Source organism: Rhagoletis zephyria, unplaced genomic scaffold, assembly GCF_001687245.7.
Source record: "Rhagoletis zephyria isolate East Lansing unplaced genomic scaffold, Rhagoletis_zephyria_1.1 Rzeph_scaffold_02158, whole genome shotgun sequence".
Taxonomy (NCBI): Eukaryota; Metazoa; Arthropoda; class Insecta; order Diptera; family Tephritidae; genus Rhagoletis; species Rhagoletis zephyria.
The window spans coordinates 1,731-28,069 of record NW_016159242.1 but is presented as its reverse complement, the minus strand read 5'-3'; the positions used below and the strand labels follow the sequence as shown (position 1 = coordinate 28,069).

The window sequence follows — 26,339 nt, the reverse complement described above, 5'->3', positions numbered from 1 at the left end:
ATAGATTCAGAGGTCATAACGCAATTTATGTCCACATTGGTATAAGCAAATTTATTCTGAAAAATCGTCGTTTTGATTAATTAAAAAGCTAAATTAAAGAGTGGGAAAAGTAAAGGCCGCCGAAGGCCGTTATAAAACCACTTGCATAGTATTCTTTACACCTTCGCAAATGCTGAGGGTAAGTTCGATAACCAAGTCTAACCAATTGGCTTAGATATTTACATTTTAGTGACAGTATGTCAAATCTCAAAATTCAAAAGTAATTATTAACAGGAATGTATCTGAATATAAATATAAGATCAGTGGCGGATCCACGGGGAAGAGGGGGGTTGTGTTAAAACATAAAAGTACTTGGAGTTAAACAAGCTTGGGTTATGTAAGAGTTAAAAAAAAATAGTAACTCGCGAATTTTCTGCTTTCTGAAATTAAAAAATTATACAACAGGCATGCAAATCTTTAAGCGCTGTTATAAAATTTTTTCTGAAATTTATTTGTGTTTCTTGCTGTGATCTTAAATTTTAGTCATGGTAAATAAAATCTTAAGAAGTGAGTTGTTTGACATTTGGAGAAGTGTTGCTGAAACTTCTAAAAGACAACAAGGTGTCCGTGATTATGTGATTAGTAAATTGAAAGAAATATCTGATGAAAATGCTCGTTCCGAAGTAAATAAAGTAAATTAAGTAAATGACTTTAGATTCGTAATCAGCAACCCAGAAAACCCCCAGATACCCAGTTACATAGAAATCTACCGATTTTTTTAAATTTTCGTCCGCCATATTGGATCCGCCATTTTGAATTTTTGGTAAATGACTTTAGATGTGTAATCAGCGACCCAGAAAACCCCCAGATACCCAGTTTCATAGAAATCTACCGTTTTTTTAATTTTCTTCCGCCATATTGGATCCGCCATTTTGAATTTTTGATAAGTGACTTCAGATTCGTAATCAGCGATCCAAAAATCCCCTAGGTAAGAAGTGGTGTAAAGATCCATCAACGAGTATTTGTTTAAATAGTTTCGTTCAGCTAGATTTGCGATCCGAACCACTGTGGACAATGAAGACAATTTTTGCAGGACAATTCTGGTTAAGATAGATAAAACTCCTTCATAAGAGAAATGAAAGACAGATGGAAAGGCTTTTGTCTTTCGAAAGACTGTGGTGAGATGAAAGACAGTTGTCAGAATTGCAGAAATTTTAAACTTCCAGCTGCAACTTTCCATTCGTAAGAACTTTCTTCGCGCTATATTCAACGTTTGAACGACTGTTTGCCGTCGGTGTCCGTGATTCGAATCTACATACATATTCTATTAATCTTACTTTTTTTGGAGGTCTGCTCCTTTTTTGAAGCGTCGCAAAAAAACACATGAATTAAATTTATATTAAAGACACTACTTAGCCTTACATGCAATACTCTATTTATCGATTTGCTAATTTCTTAAAAATAATTACACGTTTAACGTTCGCAATGAACACCGAATGAGGTTTTTTTCGAACAAAATATTTTGCTAACATATTTTAATAGATGTAAGTAGCGCAATGGTTAGACAGCACAACTTGAAAGAGCAGCTTAGTCGCTTTTTCATAGACAATTTGGAAAATAATCATTTCCTACAAGCATTTTTCTAATAAAGCGGTTTTTTACGACAGCTTAACTTATTTTATTGTTATTTTATTTCACAGCTAAAAAACACATTTTCTGTCAGTTTGGGCAGCCAACGCTTCCGACACTGTAGCTTTCGTGAGTAGCAATGTCTTGCCACAACAAAAAGTTATTGCAGAAATTAAAATATTTTTTTTCCAAAGTTCTGCCGAAGTTTATGTCTTCAGGGAAAATTTTGAATTGCAAAACGAGCACCGATTAAATAGCCAACCACTTTTTTACATGCAAATTGTCACGTAGAAACAATTAACTTTGTCTATAAAAACAAAAAAATTATTTTCGATCGAATTGCAGCGTGTCACAACACATTTGCCGAAGTTTAAACACAGTTTTTTCTTTCAATAATCACTAAGATTTTAAAAAGTACTCAAACTGTTTATTATTTATTTCATTTTTTTTTATGAAACGCCGAACTTTTCATTTATCGCCTAATGATCGCTTATAATCAACTTACGCGCCGCATATCCTGCCGCCGACTGTGACCTACCGTACTTGACGCGGGTGTTTTATCTAATTTCTTACTTAGCACGCAGTGGCGATGCTTCAAGCGCCTGTCAGTCATAAAATAGCTGCAATTCTTTTCATGTATAAATATCTAGAATGTATGTATGTACGTACAAAGAAAAGTATCCACTTACCTCAGCGTGCACAAGTGTTTTCATCGATGCGAGCAGAAATAAATGTACGCCAATATTGCAGACTTTCACTTTACTGAATTCACATTATTGGTTCAATCAATTTGCCCTACTCTACTTTCAAACCTACATATGTATGTACATAGATACAAATATTCGCACCCAAGCAGCCAGATGTAACTTCCCACACATGCATACATAATAACATACACTGCCGGCAAAAAGTATTGGCACAGATGCTTTTTTACAATATATGCAAAAAAATTTTATTGTAATATTTTTCCGAAAATTTTGTGTAAAAATATGGTTCATTCCGCAACAAAAAACATAAAAAAATATAATTTCTAAACTTTGTGCGAAACTCGTAAAATTCAGCAAATTTTCATGCAAATTTACAATTTTTTAATCAGCTTTTTTTCGAATTTTTTTGAGTATGCCGATTTGTAGCCCAATCAATTTTATTGTAATAAAGTGGAAGTTTTAAGAAAACAATACTCAAAAGTTAATGCGATTTTTGACTAACTCCGAACTTGCATTTTTTATACTAGAATTGGTTAAAAATCTCCAGACTCGAAAAAATTAAACAACATCTGATTAAAAAGTTGAAAATTTGCTGAATTTTCGCAATTTTTGCACAATGTTTAGAAACTACATTTTTATGTTGTTTTTTTTTGTGGAAAGAACCGTATTTTTATAAAAAATGTCGCAAAAATATTACAATAAATATTGTTGTATATATTGTAAAAAAGCTGCTGTGGCAATACTTTTTGCCGGTAGTGTATGTATATTTTCATATTCGTACTTATTTGCTTATAGTTATTTTCTCACAATGCAGTTTAGCGTTTCCACAATTTGGATATCGCTGATAGCTTTCGCACAGCTTTCGATATTTTCCATTTCCTTCCTTTTCTGCTCATCCGCAGCGATTCGTATTTGCTGTACAAAATATATCCCCACACACACATATAAGTTTATCCATAGCTGAAGTTCTGTTACTTTACCGTTCAATATTGTTTTTCGCATTTCGCTTTCGTTGGCGTCTTCACTTTTCGCTTTCCCTCTCCCTTTTTCACTTTCGCTGCGGTAGAATTTTCAAAATGTTGCGCCTGGCCGTAGTCAACTTCTAGGCGATTACTTTTTTTGTTGTTACTGCAATATATTATTTTTTTGTTGTTGTTAGTAAAATCCTTGTTGCTTTTGTAGACACTTTAGTTGTTGTTGTTGTTGTGGTTTTTTACTTTCACATCGTAAGTCAACTAATGGAATTTCAATGTTTGCGTGTCGTGCCAACTCCATTCACAAAGCGGTGTCGTATTTCTTTTATACTCGTAAAACTATCTACCAAAATTCCTCCTCACATTTTGCAATAAATATTGCTCCTCCACCTCAGCACTCTATACTTTATTAGTTGAAGTGGTTACAACTACATTCATATCACCAAGTTAAGGTGTGGCACGCTACACCTTCACCTTAGTGGGTGTGAATATTCAACACTTGCCACCTTGATTTCATCTACGGGCGCACAAATTTTATTGGAATGATGCCTATGAAAGTTAGTTTTATGACAGGCCGGATAATGCAGTAAATCTATTTTTCAATATTTCATATGTATACATATGTAAGTATGTATGACTTAAATATATACGAGCTTTATACATGTGCCAACTAGTAGTTAGCCAACTATAGTAGTTAGCCAACTACTAACTAGTTAACTTTGCAACGCGACTAGTCCGTCCGCTAAATTTTTAGAATCTTAGCAAATTATGTTTTGAAAGTTGGCATCCTGTTTTTCAAAGGGTGACATCCTAGCATCGGTACTAATTAACGAACAAAAAAGCATACTGGGTGGGGCAGACGACTCGCAGGTCTGTCAGGAAGGGCGCTTCGCAGGGTAGTGTTCTCGCACCACTTCTGACGATGCAACAGCTATTGCGGATGCATGGAGGCGGATAGATATGAGATTATTGCATATGCCAATGACTTTGCGGTAATCGTACATGGGAGCCGCTCGTCCATAACCTCTACTCTTTATGTGAACCCAGCTAAAACTGGGCTATCAATTTTTATTAGACGGTACAAGCTGCTCTGGAATATAGATAATTCACTGGATATACACGGCCATTGTGCGTCTGATTTAGCCCTGCTTAAACTACTTCAAAAGTTACAAAAGAGTACGGGGTTTTACATAAGCGTAGGTCTATGCTCTTCACCTACTGATGCTCTGAATGCTATTATACATTTATTATACATTTGCCCCCGCTTTACGTGATTGCTCGAGATATAGCCATTGTTTCAGCCTTAAGACGCAGACAGTCAGGACACATGTTACATGCGGCCACTCGGAAATCTTAGGGGCCGATATCTGCATATACTGAGTTCTGCATACTATCAGCTTCGCCAGACCTGGCGACGTATGCAATGCGATACCCAAGTATTCTGCTGGCTTTAAACTCGATGCAAAGTTCATAGGGGAATTCTTCTCCAAAGAGCTGGAACTAGAAAACTCTTTTAGGCTTCCTGCCCTCTCTAGGATATACCATATGGAGATGCTGGCTATACAGACGCCCACTCGGCACTAAGTAGGTTGGGTTAGGTTAGGAAGGCGCGTACGAATCACTCATACTTCACTCAGAGGCAAATTTTCCCATTGGGAATGCCCTCTATGAGTATCAGTATGAGGCACATCCTTCCAACCGGGGTTAATGCATACTGTCGGTTTAGTTAATTAATTAATCCCAACGGCTTTTTACCCTCCATTCCCGCCCAACCGACACGAGAGGCGCAGTCCGCATGACGTACGGAACCTTTTTTTTTTTTTAGTTTTTTCGTGCCGAGTAGTGGAAACAGGAGTTTGTTAAGTGTCGAGATCTAAAACTATTCAGCTACAGAATCAAATTCATCAGCTGATTGGATATGCTAAAGATAGTATTTCAATTATTGAGAGTGGAAATAATAGTTTTCTTTATAGTAAAAATCGAGTCCGATACGTCAAACGTGCTGGAATGACAGTTAAAATCTTGACATAAACCACGGAATGATTCGTTTAGTTCAAAATTAGTTTTGCATGGCTTTAAAAATAGAGGTCGAAAGTGTCTTGACACTCGAGAAGGAACATTAAAATTTACCTCAGCCAGGAGGGCCGGGCAAGTCCGTTATTTTCACCTCCGCTATCTCCCCTAAGCTAGTGAAAAAGCGTGATGCTAAATACTTGAGACACCTTCTCTGGAGATCTGGGCATTGACATATCAAATGATCCAAAAACGTAAATTTTGATTTATGTACATCTCTATATTATTAAACGTGCGATATAATACAACTCATATGGGTGCCTGCTCTAGGTAAGCTTCTTGGCACTTTGTTTGCATATACATTACATGCAGACGCTTGAAATCATCATATACAAATGCACGTACATTAGGGCGGGTCAACTTTTATAGGCGACTTTTTCGCCTATGCGCGCATAGCACAGAAAGATTTTACGTGTAATTCTAAGGAAATTTGGCGAAGAAACTATGGGTCTAAAATCAATTTGGAATTTGTTAAATTGCGAAAATAGGTTCCCTAACATTTTGCGGTAGTGTCGTAAAAAAGTTTTTCAAATTTGTAAAAAAAAATGCAATAGTGGTTTTTTGGTTTAATTTATTTATTTCCACACTTATATTTGTCTTAAAACTTCCACCGAAGGGCGAAACAGTTAAAATTTTCACATTTTCTCCTAAACATATTTTCGCAATTTAGCAAACTCCAAATTAATTTTAGACCTATGGGCTCTTCGTCAAATTTGCTATAATAGTTGCTAACACTGATCAGTGTGGGTAGTGCAACAGGAAACAGCAGAGCACTTCATTATGTGCCACTGTGACCAGACCTAGAAGGACATGCAATACGCGGATCAAAGAAGTCCTATATAATAGAGGTTTGTTACAATAGATCGTTTTGGTCGCAGTAACTAGATGACCTGCTCCCTCCTCTAAATCTAATCTGATCTAAAACCCTCCGTTCTAGTTAATCGAATAGTTTATCCATGAATCTATTTACTTGGTTCAAAATGGCCAATGAATTCCAGTTAAATTTATAGCTTTAGCCACTAGTTCCATTTGAGTTAATAAGTCTCAATTTGCTCGCAATAAATACTAGTTGGTGAACTACATAGAATATTGTTTGATCACATTGACTTTTCAGTGCATAAAGCCCACAATTTGCAAGTTAGTTTTTAGTATGTACATATGTATGTATGTATGTATATACTTGTATATTTATTTTCATATGTATTTGTTAAGCCGTAAATGCTAGCATTTGTTCACTAATCGATTTCTTATGGTAGATACACATTAATAACTATAAATTGGGCTTTTTCAAGATCATTTGGCTTATTGTTGCTTTCCATTTATTTTCTTTTTTGTTGTTGCATGCTTTTAGGCGTGCTCTAGCGCATATTTTACACCACCAAAAATTGTACTCATGCAAATACAAAGAGAACAGCGCGCTTATAGGGTGGTCATTAAAGAAAGAATATAAAATGGAACGTTGTTATGAACCGCAACTAACATTTCTGTGTTCGTATGGAAAAGTAGCTTATGTCGAAAGGCTGACTTTAATATAAATCGGCATTTGCAGTATACGATTCCGAATGACTCGCTGGCGCTGAGCCGTTGAACTACTTTTAGCAAATAAACGCGCAAGAAATAGTTCCGATACTAGCAAGTCAATATTCTTATTAAGTCTCATCAAAAAATTCCTTGTCGTTTAAAGAATAAAAGGAATGCCGCATTATACTAAAGCCAACCTTTCGACATAAGCTACTTTTCCATATGAACACAGATTTTATTTTGTATAAAAATATATCGGGACTTATAATTCGACAAATGGATCTTGATTATGAAAAGTGAATTTTGGGGTTTTTGTTAGTTACACCCTTTTGAAATTCAGGTAACAGTGTGGCTTAAGGCTTTTTGCATTTCAGGTGAGTAGGTATGTGAATGAATACATTCCCTGCAGGAAATAAATCTAACTTTAAATTTACTTTAAGCTGATTTGAAAGGAACAAAGCGTCACATTTATCTATATATTTTCTTTGAGGAGAGCTAACTTTATTTGTATGGAGAAGGCCGCAAATAATCAATAGTGGTTACTAGTAAGTACACTAGTAGTAAGTACCAGCAAGTATTCTTCTGCATTAGTCGTCAAGTAACTAATTTTGGACATAAAATATCAATAAAATTAAGATTTGTGAAGTGAAACTTCTTTAGCGGCGGTTGTTTGCTTCGGAGTAAATTGGCAAATTCAACGAAAATTGCACAACGAAGTGGTTGGAGCTGACACAAGTGCTTCTTGAGCTTATGCACATGGTATTAATTTAACAAAAAACTAGAGACACAGAGACTCAATCTGGGAACTATTTTGGAGTTTTAGAAATTGTGGAGTTTCTCGATATTTTATCGATTTTGTTATTGAAATTTGTTTCGATATTCGTATCGATTTTTCTATCGCTATTTGACTTTATCAATATTTTTATCGGTTTTTCTTTCGATACTTTTGTTGATTTTGTTGTCGATGTTTTCTATCGATTTTGTTAACGATATTGTTATCGATTTTTCTATCGATATTTTTATCGATTTTGTTATCAATATTTTTATCGATTTTATTATCGATTTTGCTACCAATATTATTATCGATTTTGCTATCAATGGAGTATAAAGATAAAAATGAAGATAAAGGACAACAGAATAACCTAGAGGTAGGGATCTAGATAGAAAAAAGACAAAAAATATAACCTTACACAAAGGCAGATGTATGTAAGTACAAATGTACATATATGTACATACATATATATATATATATATTGGTTATTAGACAAAATAGACGTAAGTTTCACTTCTTCATTGTGGCCCAGGCGCACTTACTTTTTTTTTTATTTTTTACATTTTACTTATTTGTTTACTTGTTTACATATTCTGCTGCAGGTGGACCCATATTCGAATTCCGTCAAAGGGATAATCAAAATTTGGATCTTGATTTTGTTTGCCCTGAATTAAAAAAAAAAAAACATCAGTGAAGTGCAGACAAAAAGTTGAATACCTTTTTTTTAAATTGTTTAATACGAATTATTATGCCAAAAAATAACAAAAAACCAAATACTTAAGGACAGGTACGCCTTCAAGTTATAATGCTAAAAATTTAAATAAACCAAAAAAACAACAACCACAATAACTATCTACATGATCAAGTCTAAAGAGCAGCAGATAAAAAAGTTGGATAAAGCAACAGTTTTTAGCAGCTATAACTTCTACCATTTACTATAAACTGTTGTTTTTTTTCTATAATAATTTTTTTTTATTTGAGAAATTTTTTTTTTCTATAAGGTTTATATAAATTGTAACTTATTTTTTGGCTCGAACCAAACAGGACTCCAAATATTCGGCTTCGGAAAGGGATCCCAAAGTTTATAGTTCAGCAAATTTAAAAACTGAAATTGTTCATTATTATTCAGACCTGTTTATTTACATAAAGAAAAATACAAAATGATGAAAATAGGTATAAGTTTTCTTCATGCATGAATCTTGTTTGTCCCGCAATTAATCAAATTATAAAACGTGTTTCTATTATTCATTTATTTACATATATCCTATACATTTTCAGACAATAAAAACATTTTACAGCGTGTGCCATGAATGCTTATAATCGCTGATAAAAACTTAAGATCGATTCGAAAGCTATGATTTGTTTTAAAAGCCTAATGAAAATATCACTAATTTTAGCGCACAAAGCGTACAAGAAAAATCAATACAAAAACTTTTCCGTACGCCAACTTCATCACATACAATAAATATTCATATGATAGATACACATACATATATATATGCATGTACATAAATACATACATTAGGGGTATTCACGATCCGGTGTATACTGTCTAGCATGGTGCATAGATAACATATGTAAATAGCATATTGTTGTTGTTTCATGTGTTCAACAACAACTAAATTAGCCAATCATACAATCTATGCACCATGCTAGGCAGTATGCACCGGATCGTGAATACCCCTATTATATTTCTACAATTAATATGCGCCTTAATTTCGTTCACTTTAATCCAAGAAAATAAATATATGTTGCTCCCTCGCAGTTCAATTTGGTTTTTCATCTGTTGATATGTGTATAGGATTATTAAATTCGATGTGATCGCGTATGAGAGCTTCCTCTGAAACGAAAGGAAACAGAATAATAGTGATAAGTAAGGCATCTAGACCAGGGATTCGGGATCCCGAATCAGATTTATCGTTGCCGATTTTTTAATTTTTATTAGTTTATGGGGTATTCTTACTGAACGTATGATATGTTATCTGAACGTAGAATTTTTACCGTTAAAAAATAACCATGTTGACCTTGAGATGACCCTCATGTTTTTCGCTAATCGGCATTAGAAAGCTTGTTTTTTAATGAGGTTTAAATATTTTTTAAAAGTTTAAGTTAAAAGTAAAATCAGCAGAGGGGGGTAACGTTCAGAAATAACACCCCTTATATTAATTTTTTTTTTAAGCAAAATCGATTCCCCTGTTTCCTGTAAATAAATTTTAAATAATAAAAATTAGTTTAAAACCATTAAAGGGTATTCCCAAAACGAAAAAAACCACACAAGTAAAATTTGAAATTTATAAAAAAAATCACCAGAATTTATACAAAAAATTATTATGCAATTTTATAGCTCACTAAATTTTAGGCCCCTCCTCTGCGATGGAAAGATTAGATGAAGAAGGACTTGGAGTCCTTGGGAAAAAAATAACTGCTATTTTTTAATGTATAACTCGGCTCAAATCTCTTCGGTGGTTAAGCGCCAAGGAAGTATTCATTAGTAACTTTAAATTTTTCAAAAACAATCTCTTTTTACAAATTCCTTACCTCCGACACGCTGCTGCTCAATATCCATTATGCTACTAACAATGTTATTTATAAAATCTTGTGTAATCGTCTCCGTAATATTAACAGGATCAAAGTAGAGATAACTACGTCGCTGCCGCGCGCCATGTACAGCGGACTCCGCGAACTTTCTATCCGCCAAAGACTCCTGCGCCGGCAATGACCGACGACTACGAAATAAGGCCAAACTAATATGTGACTGCTGTAACGGTATATTGTCTGGGCCGAATTCCAAACACTTGCCATTGACACAGTAACGCTCCTCTGTGTTCGAACACTTAGTGCCAAGCGGAAAATGTCCATACCGGCCATTCACCAAATAGAAACGATATTTTATAAATTCATCTTGGCAACCAACACGACAACTTCTATCCGGCTCGTCAACACTCGCTGCAATTTGCGTGCCATAGCCGGATAGGCCACGCACCTTTAGCTTGTAGCGCGCGCAAGTGTGTTCCGCGTGTTCGGTGGCGGACAGCAAACGCTCACAGGGCTGCAATAAATCAACAATAAAATATGAAAAAAATCTATATGTATTACAATAAAATGTGCACACTTCGGTGGCGAACGAATATTGTACCTTGGCGGCGTGCGTGCATAGCTGTATGTTGTTGGCACCGGTGCGCCGGGAAGTCACCACTTGAATGCCCTTCGATTTGGCCATACAGCTCGAGTGACAGCCCGATTTGACAATCCACTCTGGCTCCGAGGCTGCTGTATCCACGGCTACCAACGAAGCAGAGACGGGAGGTGGCGGTTTTGGTGGCTGTGGCTGTGCTACAGGTTGCGCTGAGTCACGCAGCGGATAGCTGTATTTATTCCACGCTTGATATGCATCCGATTTACGTTTGTAGGGTGGCTCACGCTCCTGACCATGGAAACTGCGAACTGCCACTTCTATGCAAAGGGAGGGAGAAACGGATAAGAAGTCAATTGTGAATTGTGCGCGCCTTAAAATTTATTGCCTCTCTATGCAAGGGCCAAACGATGACTCACCATTCTCGTATTTGCTGCGATATGTTGTTGGCGCGTATATATTGTAGGTTGGTATATTGTTGTTGCTATTCAAATTTTTATAATTCACATTATTACTGCTAGCCGCGGTTGCATGCACCGAATTGTAGCGGCGACTCTCCGACTCCTCTGCACGCGTTGGTGGCTTCCGCTGCTGGCAAAAGTTTGGATCCAATTTGTAATAGTTTTGTGTAGAATTATCGCAGGAAAACTTTTCGCAGCGTCCCGCTACGCAATAGGAAATATCTTCGGCCCGATATAGCGTTGAGCGGCAGGTGGTGCCATCTGGGAAAGTCCAGCGTCGCGTTTTAGTGCCGTTCGATTTCGTGCGGCAATATACTTTGCACGATTCCTCTGCAAAGTTATATTTCAATATAAAATCAGAAGGTGTAAGTCTACAAAAAATTTAAGCTCAACGAATATTGTTACCTACCAATATCGCCTATAATTTGCACGCCTTCACCCGTCAATTCTGCATCGGACTTTTGCGCGCGACTACATTTGTCATTAGCAAAATCATCGATTGTCATTACGATTTTTAAACTGTAGCACTGCTTAGCTATGCACGCCTCATATTTATCGTTGCGTCCCATACAACGTCTACGGTGATCGACGCATCTTCGCGAATAAGTTCTCAGTCCGGTGCTGCCTTCGAGCAATCGCCGTGAGGGTCCATAAAGACAACCAGAGGCGCATTCACTTCCTTCACTCCAATCACTCCAACTCGCGGGCTGCAACGAAGGAAATAAAATAAAATCAGCTCAACTATATTTTTAACAAAGCCAATGAGAATCTGTTATTGCTAAACCAAGCCAATTTAGGCTTTTATCATTTCTATTAAAATACTTTAAAGCTTTTTGGTAGCCTATATCAAACTGTCGGCCGCTGTGGTGTAGTGGTAAGCAGTGCGCGCTTCCACTCCACAATGCCTGGGTTCAAACCCTGGTCAAAGCAACATCGCAAAAATATAGAAAAAAGGTTTTTTCTTAACAGCGGTCGTCCCTCGGCAGGCAATGGCAAACCTCCGAGTGTATTTCTGCCATGAAAAACAGCTTCTCATAAAAATACAATCGCCGTTCGGAGTCGGCGTAAAACTGTAGGTCCCTCCGCTTTGTGTGACAACATCAAGGCGCACGCCACAAATCGGAGGAGAAGCTTGGCCAAACACTAACATATGTGTAAGCGCCAATCTATTATTATTATTATTATTATATCAAACTCTCCATCAACGTAACCCTTCTATTCCAAGTTAGTAAACGTGCTAACTTTAAGCGTTGATCCACAGAGACAGGTCAGGTATTAGTATTTGCTCATCGAGCAGCGCAAGTGACAAAAATTTCCGTGTCCCGATCGATTTTTTTCTAGTGACCTAAAGGCGAATATGGAACTGATTTTAATTCTAAAGCCGAACTATTTACTCTCTTGATCTACTTTCACCCTGTACGTCGGTATTGAGCTAGCTGATTAATAGAACAAAGTGACTTATGGTAGCAATACCAAGAACTTTAGCCCCCAACCGAGTCTAAAAGTACTAACTCTTCTTGATCTAGACATATGTACGTATAAGAAACCTCTGTGCGATTATGATTTTTGTTTTACCTTCGTTGTCGTTCTCAATTTCAAAAAAGATATGTATTCTACTAAAAGTATTATATAAGAGTACTCACCTTATTGTAATTGTATTCATGTAGCAAATGGCCCATTTTACTCGACTCTAAGAAGTTTGCTTTATCATAGCCCACTTTGCCAGCGTTTGTGACTTGTTTCGCCGGATGATTGGGCTCTATAAATGCAGGTCGTATCACACAAGTACCGCTGCGACACCACTGTAATAATTTCGTAGATTATAAGTATTAGCACGGAATTTTCGACGTACCCCAAACTTACCATATTTTGCCCACATTCAGTACCCTCCAACGCCGGATGTGATGTCCAAGTATAACGTTCTCGCTGACAATGCAAATCTGTGCAAATATCCGATTGCTTTTGATTTTTGGCACGCATCGAATTGCGTCCATATTTAAGCATACATTGTTGATCGGCATCAAAGCGCTCACCGGGTAGTATGCCTTCAGCGGAGTGATCTAAATTATTAGTAAATTGACCGTGATCAAAGAGACAGCTGCCTTGTCCTTTTCTGGAGCATAAAATTGGTATTAAAAACTCAACTCTTCAAACATTTTCCTTTACTAACTATGTATGTACATACTTATTTATTCTTCCTACCTTAAAAACGCCTCCAAATAATCACGCGAACAATCCGACCAAGTGGTCTTCCCACTGCCCAATGTGGGCGACATTATATACCGTGTGGGATCACAATTTCGATCGTTTATTGTATCGTGACGCATACCAAGGCTACAGAGACAAAAAATATGAAATGAAAATTAAAAACAAAATTAAGCAAACATTTTTTTGCAAACAAACAAAAATAAATTTAATAGCAAAAAAAGGAAACTGAATAATCAAATGCATGTTGCATTACATGAAATCACTCACTTATGTCCGATCTCGTGCGCCACAACGAAAACACTTTCGAAATGTTTGCCCTCGTTGATGGTACATGAAGATGTGTTGGTGCACATGCCGGCCACTGGCGCAAGACCGACCACCTGACTGATCTTCTTACCGCCTTTGTCTACCACATACAAATCGAGACCTGTGAGAAAACAAAAACAAGCAAATGAGTTTAATTTATATGATAAATTGGCTTTGTATTTTTTGCAAGTAGCCTCCCAGCCAGCAAGAAAACGTACATTTTACGAACATTATATTTTACGAGGGATTCTCGATCGGCAAAAAGTTAGAGAAAGGCTCGTAAACGATAAAACAAAAAAATTTAATAGAAAGGGAAGAGAACATTCGATGGGGCAAGATAATAAACATTGATTTGTTAATCACTAACTTGCCGTGAAGGTCTAAAACATCCGGAGTATGGGCTTGATTTTGTTGAGTGTAGGTGTCATTAAAGAAAATATGCTCGAAGTTTTTCTCGATATCGAGGGTGCCTTCACAAGAATGATAGAATACTGTTACTGTCTCCCTACATCGTGGGTGCCTTCAATAATGTCTATCCGAAGTATGTTTTTAGATCCCCTCTTATGGTGGGGGTGCAACAGGGTTAGCTGGATTTCATTGGGCTCCTACTCGACGAGAACTCTTCTAGCAGAACTGGGGAATGCCTCCTTCACAAAGTATGTGACCAGAGGCCCCCCCAAGGGTACTTACTCTCCCCTCTACTCTGGAATCTAACCGTTAAAGCCCTACTTCAAAGTTTCAATGGCACCGGTTGTCAAGTCAAAGCGTATGCTGATGACATATCAATTGTAGCAACGGGCAAACATCTGCAGGCCCGGAGTGCACTCAGTCTTCTAAACGTCTGAAGGTGTTTCGATGGCCCATAACCTCCGCCCCTCCAGAACGGCATATCGCTATTTCTTCTGACAGCCAGGCTGAAAGGTTCAAAGTGGCTTCAAAATGCTCCTTGACTGTTGTATTGGTCCCTGGACACAAGTACATTCCTGGCAACTGTCGAGCCGATGAGCTGGCAATACCTCGAACCTCCTGCAAACACAGACTAAAGGCTGAACTCATCGAGAAGGTAATAACAGGTGGACTGTGGAAACCACCTGCAGTTTGTCGCACAAAAATGCAGGTAGTCTTGCTGCTTTACATTTAGTCGGAAGCAAGCAGAAGGTTAACTATGGCTTAGGAAAAATCGACACTGAAACTCGAAACAAAACTCTGAAAAAAAGTTCACTTTTAAGCCGTTGTGGTTTATCGTCATCGCACAACAACAAAACTTTATATATAAATCACTTACGTCTAACTAGACAAAAAAGTTAAAAAGTTACAAAAAAATATGTATTTCTTATATCCTGGGGCACTCTAATGTAGATATCGCATAACCGCAGAGAACTGTTTGGTTTCGTCTGAACTTAAACTATTCTTACTTTCTCTTTCCTGGAAGTGTTGTGAAACTATTTTCCGTCATCACTTGTGAAATTATGCCTATTAAATTGTTTTCTCACACCCACCTGTCAAGATCACAGCGTGATCATAATGCATTGTGTCGGTATCCGATGGCGGATTTAAACGTTGCTGCCACTCACAAAAATTACTCAAATACGTATCAATATCATCGGAGCGCCGCAAGTTTGCCGGATCATTGTAAAGTATCTCCAAGCGTTTCAGTACGAAATTGATGCGCCGCCCCAGCGAACGATCATGATACAGCAGCTGCACAGCATTTATCATTGCCAATACGAAACGTATCATTTGACTTTCAGTATTGTCGGGAAAATTCTTCGACATATGCTTGAAGAGATCACGATCAACAAAGATCGCCGTCTCAATATACAGATCTTGTGGTATTTTTGGACTGCCAGAGGCGATGTAACGGCGACGACGACGACGACGACGTCGCTTTTGCTTATCATCACTTTGGGAATTCCTGTTTGTTTTGCTATCATCCTTTTCGCTGTTGTCGTTGTTGTTGTTGCTCTTATGAGTTACATTGCTATGCGCTAATGGTGGCAGTGTTTCATGAAATTGTTTGCGATGATGTGCTTTTTGTTTTCTTTGGCGTTGTTGCAGTTTATCCGACTTCTGTTTGTTTGTTAGTTGTTGATGTAGATGTTGGTGTTGCTGTTGTTGCAGTTGTTTCAGGTGCTGATGACGTTGATGACTGTTGTGCTGCTGCTGTTCGTTGTTGTGATGATAACGTGGCTTGTAGCGTAAATTTAATTCCACATATTTTTTAGATTTATCGCCCCTGCTTTTGTGATGATATGTGTAGTTATGTAATGTTTCTCCTTCGATTTCTTCATTGGGTTCATAATCGGAGTTACGTGCGGGCCGTAAAGTGTCCTCAATCACAGTGGGCACCAAATTGAAGTCACTTAACTCATTGAAATCTTCTTCGTCGGGTTCAAATTGTAGGCTTGCATTAAGTACCGTTGCCGCCAGCGGCATGGAGGCAGACTCCTTGGGTTGATTGGACGCTGTGTGATAGTTGGATTCGAGTATTACATGTGTGGAATTGCCAAAACGTGCCGGCAATGGATGTATTATATAGTTAGTGGAGTTGTGATGGAAGACACCGCGCTGAAATGTAGGAAAGGGGTTCAAAAAATTAAATTAACGAATTAGATTTAGGACCGGTTACTTGATATCTGGTAGCACTAGCTACTGGTTATATCTACTGGGCGCCCCATTGGACAATGCCTATTAACAATCAGGTACCAAGTACGCGTTCCAGTTTTGGTTTCGGTCTGCATGAGAACAAAATGTAATCTCAAAGTGGAACAAAAGTATTGAGAGCAGATTGAGCGGGAACAAAATGCGAACAATAGGTTCGGAAACGCTTCCGTAAAGAACAAAATGAGAACAAAACTCCGTGGAACGTTCTCAAGAAGAACAAAATTAGAGCGAAACTTTCTGGAACGTTTTTAATAAGAAAAAAATGAGAGCGAAAGTATCGAGAACATTTTTAAGGACAATCAAATAAGAGCAAAATTCTGGAAAACGTTCTGATAGAGGAAAAAACGAGAATAACAGTTTTGAAAACTTAACGTTGAGAATGAGAGGTACGTGTGCGTATTTTGTGGAACAATCGTTTCAGTGAGAACCATGACCGGTAATTCTAAGCCAGAGAGCCTGATTGTTTATCATTAGGGTGAACTGTCCATTTTTGGAAACAAATTTAATTTTAAGTCTTTCGTTAACTTAATTTGCATAAAGATCTTTCAGTTTGTTTTTGATTAATTTCAAAATATTCAAACATTTCAAACCAATGGAACGCTATGAGAAGAATTTTGTTCTCGCTTTGATTTTTCATGAACAGCTCAGAGAAGATTTGTTCCCGACTTGTTCCCTGTCAACCAGTTCCTGAGACTTAAGTTCCTAAATGGTTCTTTGAGAGAAAGTTTCTAAGAGTTTTGTTCCCATTTTGTTCTTCTAGAAATGTTTCCGAACGTATTGTTCGCTTTTTTTTTTGGGCACGTTCCATAGGCTTTTGTTCTTATATAATTTCCGTTGAGAACTTTTTCGACAGTTTTGTTCTCACTTTCGTTCTTGTGAAAATGCTCACGAAAAGTTTGATCTAATTTCGGTTTGGGTTATCTAAGCGTTCTTGGGAACAGAACACGAGAATGAAATTTCGTTTCGATCGTACCTTTTGTTCACGGTCCCTGATAATAAAATAGAACCTGCCACCAGTGTGACCAACTGATCACAAAAAAATTAAGCTAAATTGACACATTATTCTCATCTGGGGTATACACTAAGTAATTTCCATAATATACCCATCACACAAGTTTAGTCACTCTTCTTTCTCTCATATCGTGACTGCTGACCCGTGCACTCTACTTTCCACAACTAACATTCTATGCAAATGAATCTTTGATCAGCGCCAGCCGCTTGACCAATTGCAGGTTACACGCTCATTCTCCCCGAACAATTCACACACACACCACTCAACAAATATTCCACCTCCTCGACCGTTTTTTTTTCGATTCATCTTTTATTCAATGTAATTTTTTTGCGTTGAATATTTTTTGCTACTTACCACATTTCCATCATCACAAAGGTCAAGTGCTGAATTTTCATTACTGTAAAAGCACCGCTCATACCGCTCCGCTAATTTATGCGAATCCTCAATGAACTGCGTCGAGTTGGCGTAGCGTCGGATGAATACAAACGCATCGTCGATTAGTTTCGGTGTCTGGCGTAGCTGTAGGTGCACCGATTGCTCGTTGTCTGTAAAAAAAAAAACGCAATCGAAAAAATTCAAACAATTACTACATATATTGAAAGCCAACAGAGCAGAAGAAATAGAAATGTATGGTACATGGGCAAAAGTAAAGGGAATACGTGGATAAAAAAATAATACATATAAGTGTTTTATATGAGTGTATATATTACATATACATATGTTTGTACATTAGAGTGGTCCTTAAATGTAGGAAGCAAATTTTTACATCAGATTTCCTAATCCTCGACCCCTACGTCGATGCAGCTATAGTCGAAGATAACACATATAGATTTTGGTCCCGATTGGAGAGGGTTAAGGCGTGTCGCACAGTGGGCAAAGTTCAGATTACCCTATGTTTGCCATCTTAATCGACTCCAATCAGCACCAAAATTTATATGTGATATCCTCGACTTTAGTAGTATAGGTTTTGGGTATTAAATGAAAAAAAAATATTATTAATTTTTTGAGTCCATAGAGGCATCTGGCCGTTGATCCCTCTGCGACACGTATTAACCGTCTCCAATCGGGACCAAAATTTATATGTGATATCTGTGACAGTGGTATTGCCGATTGAGGGGGTGAGACTGAAAAAAATGTTTGATTTGATTTTTTAAGGACCACCCTAATGTGCATATTCATCACTATATCCATAATTTACGAATCTAGATGCAGATATACATATAAACCTACATATTCTCTCATTACTGCAATATGTGCAGATAGTAGTGCATCTTTCATGCAACGGTAGGCGCTCGTCAGCCACTGCTGCACTCAAAGTCTATCTCTAAACCGTTTTTTGTTAGCGCATCTCACAGCCACATCATTTAAGTTGCATTGACCGGAATAATAAGTTTTATTTCAAAGGCCACATAGGCAATAAGATCAAAGAATGCCTTAAATCACATATGGTAATGAGGCAAGTGCAAAACATTAGAAAGAAATAAAAGAAAACGCATCTCACACAAAAATAGACGTACACAGATGGATGGATGTGGCATTCACTCATTTACAATATCAAAATTGTGTTGATGCACTCAACCTTAACCGGTTGCGGGGCGAAGGTTTGCCAAGTGAAGAATAAAATGGGGGCATTATTGGTTTCATAGTTTGGAATATACCCGAAGTCATTTCTGTTACTTCACGTCGTAAGAGTAAGTTGACGCGATCAAAAACAGTTTCTATGAGTTGTTGGAGCGCATGAGGTACAGTGCTCAAAGCCTACAGAGGGCTCTAAAAATGGTTCATTCGAATGGTCTTATGCACTTTGAAAAACCTGAGGGAACCTACACGCACACACCTGACAAAACAAGCAGGCCTCTATTAGAAATCCACTTCTCGGGCTGCTTTACACAAGGCCCAAGTACTAACATGAACACTAGGGTGCCCATCGAAAATGGTTTTTTTTTTTAATTTTAAGACCCTACCCCCTAATTTTATTTTTTTTTATGAAAAATATGTTTGCCTATTTTTATAGATTTTTTAAAGGTCATTTAGAGGTCGATACCTGTTGATTTATGGGCCAGAAAATAGGATTTTGTGGATTTATGAGTTTTTGAATGGCTATTTCTGATTCGATTTCAAAGATCGAACATGATCTGAGAAGAGAATATTTAGACCATTAAAATGGTATATAATAATCTATTGTCGAACTTGGCTTGTGGGATTTTTTATCGGGTAAAATAAGAAAAACACATATTTCTCTCAATTTTTTAAATTTGGACCATCGATAATTTCCACAAATTCAAAATATATAGCACTATTTAAAATTAAATCTATTTTTAAATAAACCGTATACACACTGTGCTTTGCCTCATGTTAGTTTCCTAACATGTTTTTACTTTAGGTCCAAATTATTATTCCAGCAAGGGAACTTGCAATTAATAAAATTCTCTTAGTCTCATCAAATTAAAAAAAAATCTACCCTGCAAAAAATGGGACTAATCCGGGATGACTCCGGGAGCAATCGCAAAGGAGCATGCGACTAATACCACTTTTGATCTCTTTATATGGAATGAACTGATCGCTTTTGTTCGAGCATGTCCTATGAAGAGACTAATTGTTCACCTTTATACCCGAAAGGGTATAAAAAGCGACTAGTCACTTTTAAAAAATACAAATAAAAATTTGCGCCAGCTGAGATTCGAACCGGGTTGCTCAGTTTTGTTAGACGAATACTCTATCTGTGTGCCAACGCCGCACATGAAATTTCATTGACTAAGTGCGTACATATCATTAAATCGTTAATAGTACCCGTTGGAGATGAGTTGGGGACTAATTGATCTCCAATTATACCCATAAGGGATGAGTCGAGACTAATTGACCTCCATTAGTACCCGTATGAGACTAGTTGCGACTAATTAATGCCCAATTGTACCCGATTGAGAGTAATCTCGGAATACTCTCTTTAGAGATTAGTCGCACAATTTTTTGCAGGGTAATTTTGAAAATACTCGTTCATATCTAGCAAGATCTTTATCTTACTTCACCTGCACTGCATATTCTGTCAATCTCATCAAACTTTAAGCGCAACACGCGCGCAATGATCTTGCAATAAATCATGTTTGAATATTTGTAGCATATGTTATTAAGTGGAGCATTTGCCACTGGCTTACCTTTTATTTGCACAGAGACAACCTCCTCATTTTCGCCCGCTGGTGACTGCATTTGCGGTTGGGCGCCGCTTTGACGCTCTGTGGTGGCGCTGGTGCCAGAACGTTTGACACGATGCGATGATTTGTGTGCTTGCTGCTGATTCTCGTGCTGTTGTTGTTTTGGTTCTGACTGCATTGAGCTACCAGCATCAGCAACTTTGGTTGCTCCCTCAGCGGCATTGGCATTTGCTAGATGTTGCAAATGCACCAATTTGAGTGGACGCCCTGCAAATAAAGATCAATGTTGGCAATTATTCACATTCATTTAAGTATTTATGTAAATATATGTATGTATTTATAATTTAGTAATTTATAAATCCTAATATTCTAAAAGGCAGAGCAACAAACAGTTAATATTCACTGGGGACGCTTAGAAGTTGAGGTTTGCCCGCTGTCTGCCAATTCAACTGCAGTCTTTTGGCCTATATCAGCGTATATCTTTATGTCTGCTTGTCTGCCTGCCTGTCTGTCTATTCGTTTGTCTATTCAAGTGCGCCGCCTCTAAAGCTGATGCCACATAAAACGTTTGCTTCGCTTTACGTGACAGATTCGCTTTGACAGCTAAGATGAATTGTATGAAAATGCACAAAGCATGCCACATAGATCATTGAAGCTGCAGCGCGAAGCGAAAAGATGGCCAACTCCCATCTTTTTGCGCGCTTTGACAATCAGCCGGTTTAATATTTATTTTGTTTCGTCCAAATTCGAGTATTCATGCTGAAACATAAAACTCAATTACATTGCTGATAATTTTAAAGCAAAATATCTTAAATCCACAGCAATTTTGACGAGTAAAAAAGCAGTGCAAAATTGATTTCTTGGCGTTCATTGTGGCATACCTTTTGCGTCTGGCGCTTTGCTGGCAAATTTATAAATGTCACGCAAAGCTACAAAGTTTTATCTGGCATCAGCTTAACAGCTCAAAGTGTTATTAGTGATTGCTGGCAGCCACTGCTATTGATTCCAGTTCGAATTTATTTTCTGAAGTGCAAATTACAAATTACTGCCAATATCGAAGACACATTTTTTTTCAGACTTATTAAAGTTCTTGTTATATGCATATTTTCATATGTATATGTGTATGGGTATACATAGGATATATTTCTTTGAACTTTTGCGAAAACGGTTAAGCGAGAAACGTAAAGTGTTTAGGTTTCGCAAGCGACAGATGCTAGTCCCAGAGAACTCCTTCGTACTAGTCATAAAGTAAGTGGGAGCGTTGAAATGATTTCACCGACAAAAAGAATCCGATAAGATATTTATTCTCACTGGTACACCTACCTAGACAGTCAGCGGTCCATCCTCGGCCAAGATGAGCCTAACAAATCGTAATCCCTGACTTTCTCCCAGCGTTCTCTGAGTTGAGAAAAGCCCTAACTTTCCAGAAAAAATCCACAAGTAGTCAAGGGAGCTCCCACTCTCTTTTCTTGGTCCCTGAGCAATTCATCAGCCGCACCGTTTCCTGCGATATCACTATGGCCTGACATCCTTATAAGTCAGGCAAATTAATAATACGAAGCGATCTAAAGCGAGTTAAGTGCTGGGGAAAGAGGTGGATTGAAGGCTATAGAGGAATTCAATTACAGAACCTTTGGGCACAGCTCAGTCGGGGCGACGAATACAAGCAGCACAGACTATGTTGCAGCTTACTTTAAGTGGCAACGAAGGTTGCGCACAACGATTGAGGAGGAGAGTTGATACGAGGGATTGAAACCCAGCCGTAGAGCTCCAAATATTTTCACGGATTTATCTAAAATGGTATCAGAAGTAGGTGTCGGAATATAATGCCGGGAACTGAACGCCGGTCGGACAGTAAGTTTACACGACCAGTGCAGCATATTTTAAGCAAAGGTTTTCGCTATCAGACCGATTCTGAACAGAAACAACCTGGGAGTTTTCTCTCCTTTCCCTTTCCACCTATACCTTTGCAATGGTGGGGCAGAATCAAAAAAATATTGTTCTGCCGTATCTTCCTCTTTAAGGGGAAAGTTGTCTGTACTATCATCAGCTCAATGAAAACAATTACCTTGCTGGAAACTCTGTAATAAGGGGTAGCTTGAATTTTGCTCACCAGTAGCCCTTCGATAACGGCCAATCATTGCTAAACGAAATATTTGCCGAGTTTCTGATGGTTCCTTCGTTGGCCCAAGGTGGGAGTGCTATAACTGGTTGTGAACCTTTGCTGTTACCATAAATACCTAAACACTTATTTCAAGGCATTGAGGACTGAAAATATTTCGAGGTGGAATAATAACTGAGTATTGGGTCTAGGCTATCACTTAGCCTTAGGGAACCCAACTTTGTAATATCTCATCAGCAAAGGAAATGGTCGCCCGCTGTGGTGTAGTGGTAAGCAGTGCGCGCTTCCACTCCACAGCACCTGGGTTCAAGCCCTGGTCAAAGCAACATCGCAAAAAAAATAGAAAAAAGGTTTTTTCTTAACAGCGGTCGTCCCTCGGCAGACAATGGCAAACCTCCGAGTGTATTTCTGCCATGAAAAACAGCTTCTCATAAAAATACAATCGCCGTTCGGAGTCGGCGTAAAACTGTAGGTCCCTCCTCTTTGTGTGACAACATCAAGGCGCACGTCACAAATCGGAGGAGAAGCTCGGCCAAACACTAACGTATGTGTAAGCGCCAATCTATTATATTACTATTAAAGGAAATGGTGTCGTTAAGGAGTTTTGGGTATGCAGTGTTTTAGTCCATTCAATTCTATTATAAAAAAATGCAAGTATGAAATGTTTGATGTAGCTGGATTTTGCTGTTGATTTTTGGTATTTTTGGTTACGATGTCACTCATTCCATTCCATACGAAATATATTTGAAGATTTTTTTAAATAACGTAATGCTTAATATCCACTATTATTTAAAATTCTTTATGCATATGAGCCGCTTTACTTTAGTACACTCACGACAAAAAGCATTGGCACAATATGTGCAACAATTTTTTTTTCCGCTAATTTTTCCTAAAAATATGCTTCATTCGGGAACAAAAAACATAAAAGTATAATTTCTAAACTTTATGCAGGAAATTAGAAGTTGCTTGCTAAAAAAACGAGTTGATTTTTAGGATTTTTTTTTTTGTTGAAGGTGTTTCGAATTTTTTCCATACAAAGTATTTGTATTTTTTATATGGAAAGAAAATGCGTGAAAAAATTGCCAAAAATCAACGGCAAATATACTAGAATTTAGTGGGCTACAAAATTGCACACTCAAAAAAATTTTACAAAAAACTGATTAAGAAGTCGAAAATTCGCATGAAAATTTATTCAATATAAAGTTAGGAATTTTACTTTTATGTTTTTTGTTGATTGAACTATTTTTTTATAAAAAATTAAGCAAAGAAAATTTAAATTAAAATTGTTGCACATATTGTGAAAAGTTCTTTAGTACACTCACGGCTAAAAGTATTGGCACAATATATGCAACTTTTTTGTTTAAGCATTTTTCCATACAAAGTATTTTCGATTTTTTTTTTGTATGGCAGAAAATGGGGAAAAATTGCCAAAAATTTAATGGGTAACAAAAAGTGGCATACTCAAGAAAATTAAAAAAAGAAAAGAAGTTGAAAATTCGCATGAAAATTTATTGAATTTTCCTGAGATTTGCACAAACTTTAGAAGCCTTACCCTTATGGTTTTTTGTTGCATGAACATACATTAAAAAAAAAAAATAGCAAAATAATTTAAATAAAAATTATTGCATATGTTGTGAAAATTTCTTTGTGCCAATGTTTTCTTCCCTGAGTGTGTATAAAAGTAGAAGAAGCTACAAATTACCGTAGATTTTTTTTTGTATATTTTTTACTTACCTCAGGTCAAGGCACTGAAGTTTCGAACCACATGGCATTCAATGTATTTAACTCTTTTATTAAATTCCTTTATACTTACTTGATTTCGCTTTCCCAAAAATTAATTCCTTTTCGTGCTCTGCCAAATGATCCGCGAGTGATTGTTCGTCAATCTAAAAGGAAACGAATTATTTTATATAGTATCTGAAATAAACTTTTCCAGTTTATTAAAAAAATATGACACTGTGGAACAATTCAAATGTTTTTTAGAGCTTCAACGAAACAATTAACAAGCATTAGTAAAAACTCGTACTTGTCAAACCCCAAGAGTTATTTTTCCGCCTTTTCATATTTTTTTTTTGCAATAATGGTGATTTCGTTTCTTCTAATAAATAAAATTTGTTTGCTTTGTGCTTTGTTTTTATGTTTTACTTGAAGAAAAAAGAATTGAACTTATTCGAGTCGGGTTTGAGGCATCCTAATAATCATATCCGCCATAGTCGAGTTTTAGAGGTGCGTTGTGACTTTAAACGGACTTTCCCTATACCATGTTGCGCACGAAGTGGTCTCCAAATTAGGGATGTATTTTCTGAAAATTCGACGTAGGTACATATTAATGTATCTGCTTTTAATTCATTTTCATTGTTGTTTTTTTTCCTTGGCAAGTGAAAACGACAACAACTGCTGAAAACGCTAACAACCAGCTAATGGCCGACTAAATCGCTTGCAAGCCTTCAACCAACACAATTGGCTACCACGCGAAACAATTTGCCAAATTTTGGAAAAGTTAAGGAAATTTTCTATTAACCAGAAAAAAGTTATACATACATAAAATAATACGGGAACTTGCAATTTAACGCAAATATGCGCTCTAAGTGTAGCAGAAAAATCTGCCACTTAATTTGAAATTTCTTAAGGGCCGTTTTCTCAAGTAACCTGCAACTTTAAAGGTCACTTTATATTTAAAGGTTGCATTAAAATTTATGATTGTGTCTAAAATAAAGTCGGTTTAAAATTGGTTTATAACCAAGAAATATACATACGTCAAAAACCTATAATAGAAATGCTTTACTTTAGTCATGGCTTTATTTTTAATACACCCTTTAAATATAAAGTGAGCTTTTAAGTTAAAGGTTACTTCAGAAAACGGCCCTAAGAGGTAGTAAATAAATACTACTTATTTAGATAGACGAAAGTGTTAAATAAAATGAATGCAACAACACCGGCATGAGTTCACAGCCCCCTGCCTTTTAGTTCAAAGTTGAAAATGTTAGGCCGTAATATGTTTACAAATAATTGCTACTAGCTGCAAAAAAACGACGAAAAAAACACATGACAGAGGAGTTCAGCGACATACCTACTGACGACGCACCATAAATGCCCGTAGCGAAGCGTGAAACGCAAAGCAAATACTACTACTCGCGTATATTTTCCGGCGAGCTACAGCAATTGTGGCGGTAAATGGCATTAAATTATAGCTGGCAAGAAAATCGAATGGTAACAGCAATGCACGAAAAAATTTGTGAGATAGATTTTTTTCATATTTTCAATATTTGAAATATGAAAATAATAAATATTTGCAACATGAAAAACGTTCAAAAAATATCAATTTGTACTCAATGCCAATAAGCACAATAGACCTACTGGTCGCAGAGCTTTATCTATCTATCTCCACAACGCCAATTAAAATAATACGCATCAAAGTCAAATTAACCAATAATTAGTCAAGCATACTTTTATATGTATTAGGGTAATCCAAATCTTCAAAAAGTAAAACTATGATGCTTATTTGAAAAAAGTTAAACAACTCAGACTTCGAGTTGTTTGTGTGTGATGCGATTATGGACACATAAAAACTCATTATTGTATATGAGATAAGATTATCAGCTAATGCTTCAAGTCGGGTATGGGCATGA

General features: G+C 37.0%; 2 protein-coding genes across 2 annotated transcripts in view; both read right to left on the bottom strand.

Moving 5' to 3' along the window:
* LOC108366126 (myb-like protein X) overlaps positions 1-2,341 on the bottom strand; it is a 57,305-nt gene extending 54,964 nt beyond the window's left edge. The window contains exon 1 of the mRNA XM_017620434.1: positions 2,298-2,341. The gene's annotated coding sequence lies outside the window, so the exon portion shown is untranslated. The remainder of the gene's footprint in view (positions 1-2,297) is intronic.
* A 6,549-nt stretch (positions 2,342-8,890) lies between these two features.
* On the bottom strand, positions 8,891-24,596 carry stl (ADAMTS metallopeptidase stall; the record flags this gene model as incomplete). The annotated part of the gene is made up of 14 exons (XM_017620437.1): positions 8,891-9,166; positions 9,340-9,495; positions 10,194-10,704; positions 10,792-11,108; positions 11,208-11,579; positions 11,659-11,956; positions 12,893-13,051; positions 13,113-13,362; positions 13,452-13,583; positions 13,725-13,884; positions 15,263-16,331; positions 17,794-17,984; positions 20,592-20,855; positions 24,524-24,596. Coding segments are annotated over 13 exons (3,870 nt in total), but the record flags the coding sequence as incomplete, so codon positions are not given.
* Positions 24,597-26,339: the final 1,743 nt, after the last annotated feature.